The sequence below is a fragment of the Lepisosteus oculatus genome, chromosome 14 (genome assembly GCF_040954835.1).
Source record: "Lepisosteus oculatus isolate fLepOcu1 chromosome 14, fLepOcu1.hap2, whole genome shotgun sequence".
NCBI lineage: Eukaryota > Metazoa > Chordata > Actinopteri > Semionotiformes > Lepisosteidae > Lepisosteus > Lepisosteus oculatus.
The window spans coordinates 17473233-17489730 of NC_090709.1; the positions used below are offsets into that span (position 1 = coordinate 17473233).

Consider the following 16498-nt stretch of genomic DNA (forward strand, 5'->3'; position numbering starts at 1 on the left):
AATCCACTTGAGACGTTTTCGTTGGGGAGGAGGGTTGTGAAAGGGCAAAAAATAAATCTGTTCCGTTACGAACGGCGAAGGTCGCAGGTGATTCACTCCTCTTGACTAGGTCGCGCTAGGTGTTGCAGAGAAGTTTATATCAGGCTGAAGAAACTCCTCTTTCTCAGCTCCGCTTCTCTATTGTTTTGAAACTGTGGCCGCGCTAACGAATGACGTCATTATACTGCGCGACCCTGCATGTATTTCACCCACGTGTGGGTGACTGAATAATTTTCTTTAAAGAAAGTTGTTGTGTTTCTTTAAAATAACTTCAGGTTCTGAATACGTAACGTCTTGTCGACTGCGTTTATGCTTGAACAGAGCACAGCCCTGACAACAGGATCTGTGAAGAATAAAAAATAAGTTGTTCTGTTTAAACTTCGGAAGTCAGCCTTTGTTTCTGACCGACTCTGAAGAAGGATGGCGGAGTGCTTGTTAAATCTGCAAACCCAGCTTGACTCTTTCATGCACGTTTTGCTCAAATCGATCGTGTATGAAGTGTCAGAAGTTTTTGGAAACAGGATGTGTGATTCGGAGGACGAGTTTCAAGACAAACTCCGCAGCGTCTCCCGGATCCTGGTGAGACGGGCCGTGTTTAAAATCACACAGTGTGTGGAGGACAGTGTCGGGAGTGAAATGGCGCAACTGAAGAAGGAAAACGAGAGCCTGAAGTGGAGATTGCAGCTGAGGGAGAAGGAGACGGGAGCAGGAGGAGATCAGGAACAGACAGATCGTGTTGGACACACGCTTCCCTGTGAAGTCTCTGCAGAAATAAAAGAAGAAATGGATACGGAACTGCAGCTCTCAGGTCAGTGTGGTGACTTGTATGAAGTCAGTATGTGTGTTTAAAACCAGTGTCTATAACTTCCTCACCGGTGAGATTTTTTAAATAACAAACTTTATTTTAAAGAAAACATCTCGCAAGAGTAAACATTCTCGTTATCTAACAAACTATCAAACTGTCATCAAAAAACTTTCCTCACTGGTGAGAATATAGTGCAGAGATGCAGAGTGAAGTGGGAAAGACTTGTGATGTAGCAACGGGATTCTTTACTAGAAACTGAACTGTTTTGTCCGGTTAAGGTGCTGAAAACACCTCGTTCACATTCAACAATTGTTCCACTGAATCAATTTGTAACCCAACATCATTATGAAACAACATTTATAAATATTGTATTTACGTTGTATTGGTCTAGATTTAATATGTATACTAATGATTGTGTAAAAAAAATATTTCAATTGGTTTAAGTATTACCGTCCTCCACGGTCTGTGTCTGTATTAACTCCTCTGGAATATTAATCCAGTGTGTCTGTATTAACCTCTCTCTCTAAGTGCATTGTTTATGTACTGTACTGTGCAGTAAGTGTGTGTGAATCAACCCCTCTCTCTCTCAGTGCAGTGTTAATATACCGGAGTGTCCAGTCAGTGTGTCTGTATGAACCCCTCTCTCAGTACTGTGTTAATGTACTGTAGTGTTCAGTCAGCATGTCTCTATTAAGACCTCTCTCTCAGTGCAGTTTTAATGTAATGTTATGCCCAATCACTGTCTGTATTTACCCCTCTGTCTTAGTGTAGTGTTAATGTACTGTAGTGTGCAAGCAGTTTGTCTGTTAACCCACCTCTCTCTCTCAATGCATTGTTTATGTGCTGTAGTGTACAGTCAGTGTCTGTATTAACCCCTCTCTTTCAGTATAGTGTTAATGCACGGTAGTGTCCAGTCAGTCTGTCTGTGTTCACCCCTCTCTCTTAGTGCAGTGTTCATGTGCCCTCTCTCTCAGTGCAGTGTTAATGTACTGTTATGTCCAATCAGTGTCTGTATTTACCCCTCTGTCTCAGTGTAGTGTTAATGTACTGTAGGGTGCAGTCAATTTGTCTGTTAACCCACCTCTCTCTCTCAGTGCATTGTTAATGTGCTGAAGTGTCCAGTCAGTGTCTGGATTAACCCCTCTCTCTCAGTATAGTGTTAATGCTCTGTAGTGTCCAGTTAGTCAGTGTGTCTGTATTAACCTCTTTCTCTGATTGCAGTGTTAATGTTCTGTGGTGTCCACTCAGTCTGTATTGATCCCTCTCTCTCAGTGCACTGTTAATGTAAATATAATGTGATTGTGATATTATTACAGTAGACTTACTTTTTACATGGTAGTTAGGTTTCTGACAAAGCTAAATCAGAACACCTCCTTATACCCACATATTCCGCTATGTTTAAACAACCCAAATTGATTGTGAGTGTACTTGTATGCGTGTGTGTGGTTTAAAGCTTTTTAGATCACATGGCCTCAGCTATCACTACTATGCTGATGATACTCAAATATACATCCATACCAAACCTGACGCTGATGTGTCTGTCTCTATTCTATTTAGTTGCATCTCCCATATAAAATCTTGGGTGACTCAAAATGTCCTTCATCTTAACTGTGACAAGACTGAAGTCATGCTTATTGGCACCACCCATCAACTTTGTAAAACCAATGCTGTAACTCTATCTGTAGATTTTCTTATACTTGAGCCTCAGTCTATATTGAAAAACTTGGGGATGATATTTGATGTTTGACCCATATGTGCAGCATGTTGTCAAAACATCTTTCATTCACTTCAAAAATATTTCTCCACTACGCCCTGTGTTATCACTAACTGTGGCTGAAAAGAGTTGTCTAATCTTGAATAGACTACTGTAACGCTCTACTCTCTGGGGACTCTAAATCCACATTGAACAAACTTCAGTATGTCCAAAATTCAGTAGCCAGAATCCTGACTAGGTCTAGTCACATTACTCCTATCCTGGAGTCCTTGCACTGGCTTCCTGTCAAGTTGCATGTCAACTTAACAATCCTCCTGCTCACCTATAAGCCTCTCCATGGCTTGGTACCTCAGTACCTGTCTGGGTTATCATCCTACTCCCCACCTCACAACCTTCGCTCTTCTAATTGTGTTCTCCTATCTGTCCCCAAGTCCGTCTACAATCAATGGGTGAGATGGCCTTCTCCTATTATGCCCCAAAGCTCTGGAACTCTCTCCCCAAGGATATCAGAGAGTCACCTTCTCTAAACTCCTTCAAATCCAGACTCAAAACCTTCTTCTTTAGAAGACCCTTCATTGAACTATTCTTTACCCCTCTGCTCCTACTGTATTTTGTACCACCATCTACTGTCTCCTCTAACTGTGTGTTCTCATCATGCTTATTTTGTGTATTTTTTGTTGTTGGCATTCTGTAAAATGCTTTGAGAAGCCACCTTTAAAGGTGCTATATAAAATAAAGTTTTTTATTATTATTATAAAGATTTTGTCTTGTTCTGTTTACAGGTTCAGAGGCCAGTGCTCTCTCTGAGGCTGGGGAAAGGGCTCCTCTTGAACAGAAGCACAGTGAGGAGGAGTGGGGCTCCAGTCTGATGCAGGAGACAGAGCTCACTGCTCCAGAAGGGAAAAAGACTCTCAGTGAGCAGCACACAGAGAGCAGACAGATTGTTGAGGTTCTGGACTCTGTGCCCATGATGAAGATGGAGTCTGAGAGTGAGACACCTGGGCGCTTAGTATGTGATGATTTTACAAAGAAGATGAATAATCTGGACTCGAACAATATTACACAAGGTTGTAATGAACTGGGCTGTGTCTCTGTACAAGAGCACAGTGAAGAACTGGATGTCTTTAATCTTACAGAGCAGGACATGGAGCCCCAGTTGATTGACTGTGCAGAGCAGCAGACTGATGTACCTAGTGAAGAAAACATTGTTGAGATACAGCACAGAGAGGAGAGTCAGTACAGGGAGGAGCAACAGCAGCTCCTACAGGGCTTGATAATTAGGCCTTGTTCTGTTCAAGTGGAGAGACTGTCATTGCACAGTCTCAAACAATCATGCAATCCCTTAGCATCTGATGACTTTACACACAGGTTTAATAATCTGGTTACTCAGAAAATTGTTGAAAGTTTTAATGAACTGGAGAGTGTGTCTGTTCTTGGGCAAAGAGAGGAACAACTGAATGAACTGGGCGGTTTTAGTCTCAGAGAGCTGGAGAAGGAGCCCCAGATGATTCACACTGCTGAGCAGAACACTGAGGGACATAATGAAGAAAACAAATCTCACTTTCATCACACAGAGCAAGACCATTCCATGGAGCATTTTCAGAATAAGAGACCCCAGCATGATCAGAGGATGAGGAAGAATCACTCAAGGCCTTGCTCCGATGGAGTGGACAAACTGCTATTATGGCACAGGGAGGAGGAGCGTTTCTGTCAGTCTAGCATTTCAAAACCCTACCGGCACCTTCACACAGGAGAGAGACCATTCAGCTGCAGTCAGTGTGGGAAGAGTTTTAGACAATCAAGTAACTTAATAACCCACCAGCGCATTCACACAGGAGAGAGGCCTTTCAGCTGCAGTCAGTGTGGGAAGAGTTTTAGTCGGTCAGGTGACTTAAAAACCCACAAGCGCATTCACACAGGAGAGAGGCCGTTCAGCTGCAGTCAGTGTGGGAAGAGTTTTAGTCGGTCAGATGACTTAAAAACACACCAGCGCATTCACACAGGAGAGAGACCATTCAGCTGCAGTCAGTGTGGGAAGAGTTTTATTCGGTCAAGTACCTTAATAACCCACCAGCGCATTCACACAGGGGAGAGGCCGTTCAGCTGCAGTCAGTGTGGGAAGAGTTTTAGTAAAAGAAACCACTTACAATCACACCAGCGCATTCACACAGGGGAGAGACCGTTCAGCTGCAGTCAGTGTGGGAAGAGTTTTAGTCAGTCAGGCGACTTAACAAGCCACCAGCGCATTCACACAGGAGAGAGACCATTCAGCTGCAGACAGTGTGGGAAGAGTTTTAGTCGGTCAGGTGACTTAAAAACCCACCAGCGCATTCATACAGGAGAGAGACCGTTCAGCTGCAGTCAGTGTGGGAAGAGTTTTAGTCGGTCAGATGTCTTAAAAACCCACCAGCGCATTCATACAGGAGAGAGACCGTTCAGCTGCAGTCAGTGTGGGAAGAGTTTTAGTCGGTCAGATGTCTTAATAACCCACCAGCGTATTCACACAGGAGAGAGATAATTCAGCTGCAGTTAGTGTGGGAAGAGTTTTTTTCCAGTCAGGTGACTTAAAAACACCAATCTAGTCACCAGGTCAGTCACCAGTCAAGTCAACTAAAATGTCTTTTAGTGCAAGTAGGTAGATGCATCAGCATGTGACATCCGAAAAAGGCTCCACTGTCGAAACATTTATTTTCTTCTCTTTTCAGCAAACCTTTACTTGTTCCTAAAATATCTATTAGTCATAGTCACCCACTTTTGAGTTCGTCTGGTCCATTAAATTTTGACTATACTCTTATTTACAGTTGACTAAAATAGAAATAGCTCTTGTCACAGAGTTTAATTTGTGTATAGTAAAATGTTTTTAGTTTAATTCAATTTTAAAATGAATTAGGTCTACATTGAATTAATTTCTAAATTGAATTGAATTCCTTATACCCTTGGAATGTTAATTATAGTCATGTTTAATTTACAATTAAGACTGTCTCATTGGATAGGCTTGTTATTGTTTAACAGCTTTTAACTTACCATGTTAAGCAAAGAATGTGTGTAAAACAGATTAAGATCCTTAACTGTCACTCTTAAGGGAAAAAAAAGTCACACATCTGATTAAATTCTACAGAAAGAGCTCAAAGTCTGTGTTGCACAATCTAAAGTGTATTTATCCCCAGGGAGGATATATATATCAAATACAAGAAATATTTATGCAATAAAGGGTACAAAATAAAGAATAAGATATTGTATGAATCTCTTTTAATAAGAAAATCTATTTTGGCACCATTAGTAATAATTCTATATTTTAATGTTTTTTTTCACTGCAGCTATTTTTTTTTAAACAAGACAGGACAAGCAATATATACAGTGCCTTCAGAAAATATTCACATCCCATTGTTTATTTCTCATTCTGCTGTGTTGCAAAGTCAAATTAAATCATATTTGAATGGGATTTTTTCCACTCCTGTAGAAGCAATTCTCTGTAATGTTAAGTATTTAGAATGGAAAATTACTTAATTGATAAGTATTCACTCCCTTTGTTTTAACAACCTAATTTGGGTCAATTATCTTGAGAGATCACACTTAATACATTAACAAGGTACACCTGTGTTCATTTCAAATTCACTGGTGTTCAATTGCTTGATAAATTGCACAATAAATATCACTGACTGTCAAAAAAACCATCAACAACAGGCAATGTTCAAAACAGCAAAAAGATAACAGGTTATGTGCAAAAACATGCATAAACAGAATGAAATAAAGGGAATGAAATTATGGGGATCTACCTCTACCATACATTGACATGTATGGTAGAGGTAGATTTTCAATGTGTGTTTGGGTTTTTGGTAAGAAAGAAAGAAGGCGCTGTGAGTTTCAGATCATAGGTGAGAGGTGAGGTGAGAGTGAGAGAAGCTGGGAGTTTAATAGTTTGATAATGCAGGGGTAAGAACTGTCTCTGAGTCTGGTAGTCCAGGCCCGAATGCTCCGGTACCGTTTTCCAGATGGTAGCAGATCATAAAGTCTGTAGCTGGGGTGTGTCAGGTCTTTGATGATGCTTAGAGCTTTCCTCAAGCACCGTCTGTCATTAATGTCCTGTATAGATGGGAGGGCAACCCCAGTGATAGACTGGGCAGTTTTCACCACCCGCTGTAGGGCTTTGCAGTCAGAAGCACTGCAGTTGCCATACCACACTGTGATGCAGCCTGTCAGTGTGCTTTCTGTAGTGCATCTGTAAAAGTTAGTGAGGATCTGGGGAGATATCTTAGCCTTCTTCAACCGTCTTAGGAAGTACAGGCGCTGTTGCGCTTTCTTGATCAGACAGGTGGTGTTGAGAGACCATGTGAGGTTCTCGGTGATATGGACGCCAAGGAATTCCAAGTTACTGACCCTTTCAACTTAAGCACATTGTGAAAGGTGTTGATGGGGTCTGTTAATTTAGCCTCAAACAAAAGTTAAACTAAGATGCCATAAAGCTGATTTGCTTTAGCAGCCCCAGTGACTTAACGTTACATAATAACAGACAGGAACAACACCCACAGACAGGACAAACCAGACCAATGTCTGCTGCATATCAAAGGGCAGAACCTAGAGCAAGACAGAGTAGGACAAGAAGTAATTATATATCAAAGAACAGGACAAGCACTCAGATTGTGAAACAAACTTTCTTCTGACTGTATATATAAGAGCTGGGAAACCCTTGCAGTTTGTCTGTTCTGTGGGGCAGACCCAGCGCGCGTTGTCGGACTTATTGAGCTCAATAAAACTGAATCCACACAAGACTGTGTCCTGCTAAGGAAGCTAAGGTTAATAATATTATTAATAATATGAGTATAGACCAGTTGTGCTAGCAGTTTAATCACCAGTGACTGCTGAGCTGAGTGTTAAGTGAGGAGTTGGCCCTGTATGCTAACACCAGACTCATATTCACTGACCTCAAGGGTACTTGTAAGTGTGATGGCAGCTCCGCTGGCAGCACTGATAGATCTGGAGATGGTATCTAGTCCAGATAAAACAGGGTCGGTTCTAGACCACTTAAGGAGGAGTATTATAAGGGCTAAAGGTAAAGGGAACATGGAAACAAAAGTTATGTATTTAGATTGAAATAAAACATAATAAAAATAATAATTGCTTACACTTTTATAGTGCTTTTCTGGACACTCCACTCAAAGCGCTTTACAGGTAATGAGGACTCCCCTCCACTGCCACCAATGTGCAGCCCCACCTGGATGATGCAACAGCAGCCATAGTGCGCCAGAACGCTCACCACACATCAGCTCTCAGTGGGAAGGAGAGCAGAGTAATGAAGCCAGTGCAGAGATGGGGATTATTAGGAGGCCATGATTGGTAAGGGCTAATGGGAAATTTGGCCAGGACACCAGGGTTACACCCCTACTCTTTTTCAAGAAACACCCTGGGATTTTTAATGACCACAGAGATTCGGGACCTCGGTTTTACATCTCATCTGAAGGACGGCGCCTGTTTAAAGTGTAGTGTCCCCGTCACTATAATGGGGCACTAGGACCCACATGGACCACAGGGTGAGCGCCCCCTGCAGGCCCCACTAACACCTCATCCAGCAGCAACCTTCCCAGGAGGTCTCCCATCCAGGTACTGACCAGGCTCACACCTGCTGAGCTTCAGTGGGTTGCCAGTTGTGAGTTGCAGCTGCTGCTAAATGAATGGCGATAGTATTGTTGTTAAGTTATGAGAATATGGGGAGGGAATTAATATTAGCAATGCTAAGTCAAGAAAAGAAGACAAACAACTTTTAAAAAAAGTTAAAAGAAGGGTTGTGCGACAAGCAAAAAGGGTAAAAAAACAGGTAGTGATGGGCTGCGAGAGGTGGCGATGACGGAGAAGAATGTGAGGTGTGGAGAGGACAGAAGTATAAGCCTGGATGGGTGATAGAAGAAAGAACTGGAGTATAAATGTAAAGAATAACCTTCTGCCTTCCACCTCATAACCCTGGTGAGGCAAGAAAGAATAATACAGCACACAATAGCACAGAACGTGTGCTCAAAAGTACGATAAGTAAAAAAAAAATTGGATTGCAATCTGATTGGAAGTAACAAACATTGCTTGTTGAAAAAAACTGAATGGAATACGTGATACTGTGTTTATTAAAAGTTACACAGCCGTTAAAATAGATACATGTAAAAGTAAAATGGACGCTGTCATTTCGTATAGTTTTCACTGGGATGTTATTTTGTTCAGTCTTTTTATCTGTTATCTACCCGTAGAGTCTACAGTTTTAATCAATAATTTACTACTTATGTCTGTGAAACAGTGAGAGGGAGCTCCCATTCCTCATTCAAACTAATCAAAGCTACTGATGAGGAAAGAAAGAGTTGAGTAACTATAACTCATTTCCCTCTTCAGGTAAAAAGTGTATAAAACACGATTGTGATTTGGAGAAAAGTTGTCAATGATTTGTTATTATGTCAAAAGTATTTTCCGTTCAGATTTGAGTGTATTTGTTAAATTATATTGAGTTATTAGAACAAAGTTGGTAGCGCCAATCCTCATAGTTAGCATAAAGGCCATGTATTTGGTATGTTAAATGAAATTTGAATTTAATTTTAAATTAAATTAAATTTGAATGTTAAATGAAATGAAATTTGAAATTAGCAATTTAGTTCATGTTCGGTAATAGCCTTAGATTATTTAGCCTTAGGAACAGAAACTGTTCCTGGTTTTCTATATTTATTGGTGTTTATAATAACCAAAGTGCTCCACATTTTTATATTGCTAGTGAACATTATGTTTTTAAAGAAATACTAATGTGGTCTCGTGATATCGTCGATTTAGATTGTGTTTTACTGAAATGTAGAATATACTAAGGAGAAGACTGAATAAGACATAATGCAGAATATTTTCTTAATGTATAGTTAGAAAAATATTAAGAACCATTTTTGTAACTTTCAGCTTATATTCTTTGTTATATTGTATTACTGTAAATTGTTTATCCTATATAGAATCACACTAAAAGCCACTGATGAGGAAACAAGTTGAGTGACTGATTATTTAATCATTTCCCTCTTCAGGGGCGCAACACTTCCCCTCTCATGGCGAGATCTCGACTTCTTTAACACCTCTGGATAAGGTTCTTCTGTGGAGCAGGCTTTAGACCTCTGCGTACAGCACCCTTGATGTCATTTTATTTTTACAGCATCCGCAATCAGTACAATCAATACAGCAATCATACTGGATTTGACTAGGATTCTGAAATGTCTCTTGCAAAGTTATTCAGGTTTGCTTGAACTTTTAATAAAAAAGTGATCTGAAACTACCCAGCTTACAATCTCTGAGGTAGTTGTCACTAAACTCATACGTGATGTGCCATGTGCCTTTACTTTTTTTGTGTTCAAGAGTATTTGTTGTGTGAGCTCCTCACTGCGTGTCCTGTACTGTACTGTAATTTCGTTTAGATTATCTACGAAGAGTACAGCGACTAGAACACCTTGAACGTCTATAAGAATGTGTATATATAAAAATGCTAAAGAATATGTAAAGTGATTAACATTTTCTTGATGTCGATTTTCTGATTATGTCTCGGCGTCATTTAATGAATTCTCTTAGTGACAGGTCATTTCTTTCCGGTATTTTATTCTGGTGCTGTTATTGATCGCATACGAAACCTTATTCTCATCAGGAAAATGTCACCTACAAAGTCACTGTGAAACTTGTTTTGGGAAAAGTTTCTTAATATTTCATTTGATTAGCATGCAAGAAAATTTGATCATAACCTATGGAATTTCCCGCCAGTGTGGAGCTTGAAATCACAACCTTAAGATTTAGAGTTTAAGAGTCACAGAAGAGGTCGGCCTGGTGTTCAGTTCGCCAACGATAAGCTCCGGCAGTGCTCCTCTGTAAAGCAGATTGTTCGGATCGGTTATGTGGGACGGCACTTCGATACTAAGATGGTTTGCAGCACACGCATGGTTTTCCCCCTTCACGCAAAAAACTTAGACGAAGGAAGCTCTCTTGTCTTGGGCTGCTGTCTCCCGGATTTAAAGCGCTCTGGGTGCCAGCTAGGTCTCTAACAAGCACACTATAAAGACAGGAATTACACTTTGCTCACGTCACGCATGGAATGGCGAGGCTACTTGTTCCAATATTATCTAGTCTCACCTCATATGGTGCCGATTCCTGGTTTTCAATTAAGAAAGAGCACTGCAAACACCGTAAACAGTGCAGAACGTGTGATGAAAGAAGTCTTTTCCCCCCTTTGTCTAAAGCAGAACAGCGGAGTCATGCCGAGGGTTGTGAGATCAAGATTTCAGTGGAGCACTGTCGTCTATGTCTTTAGCTACATGAGTTGGACATCTTCTTGTACACGGAAAGCAGATTGAGATCCTCTGACAGAGGTAGCAAGCGCTCCTAGTTAGTAAAGTTGTTTGTGTCCCTGCCTGTCACGCGGGAAACCGGGGCTTGATTACCGATGGGGAGACAGCTAGTTTTTTTATGATCAGATTCCAGTCTTTAATGCTGTGTGTGAGAGTTTACGTAACTTTCCTTTTCTCACATTTTCTGACAACTATTCCGAAGGAGCGCTCTGTCAACTCCTAATACTTTTAAAAAATCTGCCTGCATGTTTGATTAGTTTTGTTTTATTTAGAAAATGTTCAATATTGATCATAACTAAAGAAAATTATGATCAGAAACAAAAACAAAATGTTGAAGATGCAACTCGATCTTGAATCAGACCTGGGTGACACGGGCTTCTGTTCTGATATGGTTATACGAAAAACAGGAGGAATCTTTTCTCTCCTATGGAGCATGAGCTGAATCAGGAATGAGACATTTCGTGTGTTTGTGCATATGTCAACGCATGGCGTAAAACTAAAACTAAATTAAAAACTAACATTAAGTTTTAAGAGACATTCATTTATATACAAACAAGAGACAGACAAAGCAATAATTCTACATTAACTTGTCCTGCACTGATCAGACTAATTGAAATGGTCTGATTCAGAGCCTGTGAAGCTCGTACTAATACAACATTTTCCTTTGATTTCCTTTGAGGGCGGAGTTGTCTTTAAAATCTGGATTAAATAAAAAGGAGTGACGTCAGTGTAAAACAGCTTTCCTTCTTGGGGAACAACGGTAGTAGTATAAAGCGACACCTTTCGTCAAACTTTTGACAGGTACCATGCCCCCTTTTCCAGCCAATGGTCGTCCGAGGTGGTTGGCTGTCCCGCCCCCATGCCAGCCAATGTCGTGTTGTTATGTGTGCATGTCCCACCCCCTTAGGAGCCAATGGTGTGGGTCGAAACTCCCGCCTCCCCCTGGCCGGTCGGTCCGGCGCCTCAGGGTCCCAAAGCCCCAAGTCGGCGCATCCCTCGCTTTAGGTGTGTGAAAGTGTGTATTGGTTTGGAAGGGGACCATGTCTGCCGCGGGGATGAGTGCGCTCTATTATAACCCTAGGAAATCGGGTAGTTACGGAGGCGCGGGGAGTCTGGTGCGGGCCGCGAGATCCCGGGGTGTGAGCGGCTGGGTGGTCGAGTGGTTGTCCGGCCAGGCTGCTTATACGCTGCACAAGCCGGCGCGCGTACGTTTTAAGAGAAACAGGACGCTGGTGTCCGAAATGGACTGGCAGTGGCAGGCCGACTTGGTGGACATGAGAGAACACCGCTAGTTCAACGACGGTTTCTGTTACATCTTAATGTGTATAGACATGCTGTCTAAATACGCTTGGGCCGTGCCGCTGAAAACCAAGACTGGAGGGGCCGTGACAGGCGCATTCCGAAATATACTGCAAGAGGGGCGTGCTCCTAAAAAGCTACAAACGGACGATGGTAAAAAATTTCTTAACAGGACCTTCCAAAATTTTCTCAAACGTGAGAATATTGAACATTTCGTTACGGCCAGCGATGTGAAGGCTAGCGTGGTCGAGAGGTTTAACAGAACTATTAAAACAAAAATGTGGAGGTACCTGACACACAAAAACACCTTTCGATATATCGACGTCCTTTCAGATCTTATTTACGCTTATAACCATAGTTACCACAAGACTATTAAACGAACCCCGGCTTCTGTTACGTCCGACAACTCCCTTGAGGTGTGGAGAACGGTCAATGACGAGCACTTTAAGAGAAAACCGTCAAAGTTTTCATTTAATGTGGGTGATCGCGTGCGGGTGTCCAAAATAAAGGGAGTGTTTGAGAAGGGATATGAACAGACCTTCACAGATGAAATTTTCACTGTCAAAGAGCGGACCGCGGCTCTGAGACCCTATTACAAACTGCAGGACTACGCAGGCAACAACATTAAGGGCTCCTTCTATGCCGAAGAGCTACAGAAGATAAACCCAGATGTTGAGAACGTCTACCGCATCCAAACGATTTTAGCAGCCAGGGGTCGTGGCAAAAACAGCTTTTGGTAAAGTGGCGTGGCTGGAGCGATAAATTCAATAGTTGAGTGAAGGCTTCTGAGGTCCGAGACATATAGAGGTGGTGAAAAATGAACCCCAATGGTTTCTATGTGATGCTGGCTAGTAATTCATCCTCAAAGATGTTTCCAAAGAACACTAACGCGTGCTTCACAGAGCATCTGGCAAAGGCGATTGACCTGGACGGGGGCTGGGAAGTGGGCCTGGTCGAACTACACTATCCGAATACACTAAACACTTTTGATGAAGACGAAGTTTTTCTGTTCGTCAGCGAGGAGCTCAAGACTATCTGGACCTGTACCTTACCGAGAGGGTACTACGGCAACATCGAGCAGCTCTTGCATGAAATGAAACGGGCTGCTGAAAAATCCAAGTTAACGGCTGTAAGTCTTAAATACAACCCCATTAGCCGGTCGGTAAGGATTGTTAGTGATAAACGGTTTGTTATGCAAGTGCGTGACCACCTAGCGCGGATGTTGGGTTTTAATTTGGGTGTCGCCGGTGTAAAATCACCGCACCCCGTCGATATGACTGGCGGATTTAACACCATGTATATATACACCGATATCATAGAACACCAGTTAATAGGCGACGTCTACGTACCGCTTTTGTGTTGTGTGCCCTTCAGAGGCGTGGATGGTGAATTCGTCACAGTATTGTACGACAAACCCCATTACGTGCTGGTGAGCATCGACCATTTTAACAACATCACTATTGAAATAAAGACGGATCAAAACGAACACGTGTCATTTGCATTTGGATAGGTCATCGTCAAGCTGCATTTCAGACCTGTGAAAGCGACAAACATCTAAAAGGATGACGGTCATCAAGAGCTACGGGGATCCTTCTTTGTATACACACTACTACAAACAACAGGCTGGTTATGGATTACCAGGATTTTCAGGGCTACCGGTTCAGTACGGCGCTGGTATCGGGGGGTATTTTCAGAGCGCTATTTAGAAAAGCCGTGCCTTTTCTGAAACGCGGGTTTGAAATAGCTAAGCCGCACATGGCATCGGCAGCTAAAAACATCACCAAAGACGTGGTCAGCAACGTTACAAGCGCGGTCATGTCTAAGGTGGCTGCACATCAGCAGGAAGGTTCAGGTCTAGCATACATCCGCAGGGGTGTCAGGAGAAAAAGACAGACGTCATCATCACACCGTCGGGGGCCGCCGAAACCTGATAAAAGAATGGCTAAGCGCAGACAGGCAACTCATAAAAGCTTCAGGTCGACCAAGAAGAGCGTGACACACCGCAATCAACGAGACACGAAACGAGACATATTTTAAACATGGCTTTTGTTCATGTCTGCAGAATGAGCCAAGTCGGAGCTGGACATATTTAAATTAGCACCTACCCAAACAAGCATCGAGAAAAGCTTGTACATAGAAGTTCCACCCCTCACAGCCCTAACAGAAAACGCACCTCTGGAGTTCTACGTCGCAGGCAACGGAGAAGATTATTTAGATTTAAACAACACCCTGCTCTATTTGACCTGTAAAATAATGGAAGAAGACGGTCGGGACATTGATGCGGCAGCCCATGTGAGCCTGGTGAAGTACCCCATCGCAGCCATCTTCAGCCAGGTTGACATCACCGTAGGAGACCGATTGATCAGCCAGAGCAACAACTGCTATCCTTACAGAGCCTTTATAGAGTCGGTCCTGAACTACAGTGAAGAGACGCTGAAGACGCAGTATTCAACAGGGCTCTTTGACAAAGACACAGCCGGGGAACACGAGTCCACAATTTTGGATGGTCCCAATCAGGGGTTCAGAAAAAGAGCATCATACACGACGCAAAGCCGAAAACTAGAGCTCCTGGATCACATTCACGCCGACCTGTTTTTTCAGGACAAACTACTACTGAATGGCGTAGACCTGAAAATAAAACTCACACGAAACAGAGATGCTTTCTGCTTAATGAACAACGCCGGAGAATACAAACTGAGCGTACTCTCTGCATCTTTGTTTGTGAAAAGAGTCAGAGTGTCACCCGGGGTCAGACTGGGACACGCCGAAGCACTCCTGACGGCCAACGCTAAATACCCCATAGACCGCGTACAGATGAAAGTCTTCAGCCTGCCTGCCGGGAGCCGTGTGTGTAACCAAGAAAACCTCTTTCTCGGACAGTTACCCAAAGTGGTCATTTTGGGGTTTGTGGACAACGCGGCATTCAGCGGCAGTTTTACCCAAAACCCCTTCAATTTTAAACACTACAACGTTAACTTTCTGGCTCTCTACGTGGACGGTGAACAAATCCCCACTAAACCGCTTCAACCAGACTTCCAGAATGGACATTGCGTCCGTTAATATTTGAATCTGGTGAAAACAGCCGGGAAGCGTCTGAAAGACAAACCACTTCTGGTGGACCGCGAGGAGTACGCGCGAGGTTACACATTGTTCGCTTTCAACCTCAGCCCCGACGACGAGTGCACAGGACATTATTCACTTATCAAAACGGGTAATCTGAGAGCTGAAATACGCTTCGCGCTACCGCTACCCACTACAGTTAACATGGTTGTGTACACGCTGTTCGACAACGTGATAGAGCTAGATATGAGACGTCAAGTCATTTACGACTTCAGCTAAAAAGCACTGGAGGCCACACAACCTGCACATAAAGATGAACACCAAACAGCTGGAAGACATTCTAACCCAGGACCGCTACACCCGAGACAGTTTTCTAGGTGTGTTCCCCAGTGATGCCCTACCGCGTGAGAGACTGGCGTGGCCTCCTCTGAGTTTAATAGTTAATACTCACCCACACGACCGCCCCTGTGAACACTGGCTGGCTATTTACTTACCCGACGACGAGGGCGCAGAATTTTTCGACTCCTACGGATTTTCACCCGAAGCCTTTTTTTTTCCCAAGAATATTATTGATTTCTTAAACAGAAATGCTAATTCCATATTTTACAACAACAGACAATTGCAAGATTCTTTTGCGGTGACCTGCGGTCTACATCGTGTCTTTTTTCTATACCATTGTAGCGGCAATGCTTGTTAATAAGACAGAATTAAGCGTTGGTATGCTCCTAAAAGAGGCCCCATCTCACCCTCCATCTCTGTGGTGCAGCCACAGAGAAAGAATTCATGCAAGCTGATTTAAGAGTGTTTTCTTGTGATAAGAAACAAGCTCCCAGACGGGGATGCAATTAGCTGAGCCTGGCTATCATGATCAATGGTCATCTATTGGCGCCTATCAGTCTAGGGAGTGCCGAATGGACATCTGGACTGCATTCCTAAGTGTCAAGAGTAAGTGACCTATATCTCACCTTGACCAACCAATCAGGGACTGGCAGGGCGTGGTAATACCACGTGGGTCTCCAATGCCCGCCAAACTCTCAACCAATCAGCACACATCTGGGTCTTGATCAAAAAGGGAGCGCAAGCTCAGTTCTGGGCTCTCCTTGGCCATTTTCGCGCATCCTCAGAGACAATCACGTGACAACTGCTGTTGTCTGCAAAAGGACTTGGACTTTGTTCAAAGTGCGAGGCCGAGGAACCCGTACGTACTCAGAATTCTACCAACGTGAATGCTCCGCTTGATCAACG

General features: G+C 42.9%; 2 protein-coding genes across 2 annotated transcripts in view; one reads left to right on the forward strand and one right to left on the reverse strand.

Moving 5' to 3' along the window:
* LOC138242792 (zinc finger protein 271-like) overlaps positions 1 to 16498 on the reverse strand; it is a 781993-nt gene that overhangs the window by 420321 nt on the left and 345174 nt on the right. The gene's annotated exons all lie outside the window — the stretch shown is intronic.
* On the forward strand, positions 241 to 7617 carry LOC138242789 (zinc finger protein 436-like). The gene is made up of 2 exons (XM_069198338.1): positions 241 to 847; positions 3341 to 7617. The coding sequence occupies exons 1-2, from the start codon at positions 460 to 462 to the stop codon at positions 5074 to 5076; spliced, it is 2124 nt and encodes a 707-aa protein (XP_069054439.1). The 5' UTR covers positions 241 to 459; the 3' UTR covers positions 5077 to 7617.

Excerpts from the sequence above, each read along its gene's own strand:
- LOC138242789 (XM_069198338.1), top strand. The coding sequence starts at position 460 with ATGGCGGAGTGCTTGTTAAATCTGCAAACCCAGCTTGACTCTTTCATG. Across the intron at positions 848-3,340 it reads TACGGAACTGCAGCTCTCAG|GTTCAGAGGCCAGTGCTCTC; the intron begins GTCAGTGTGGTG and ends TTCTGTTTACAG.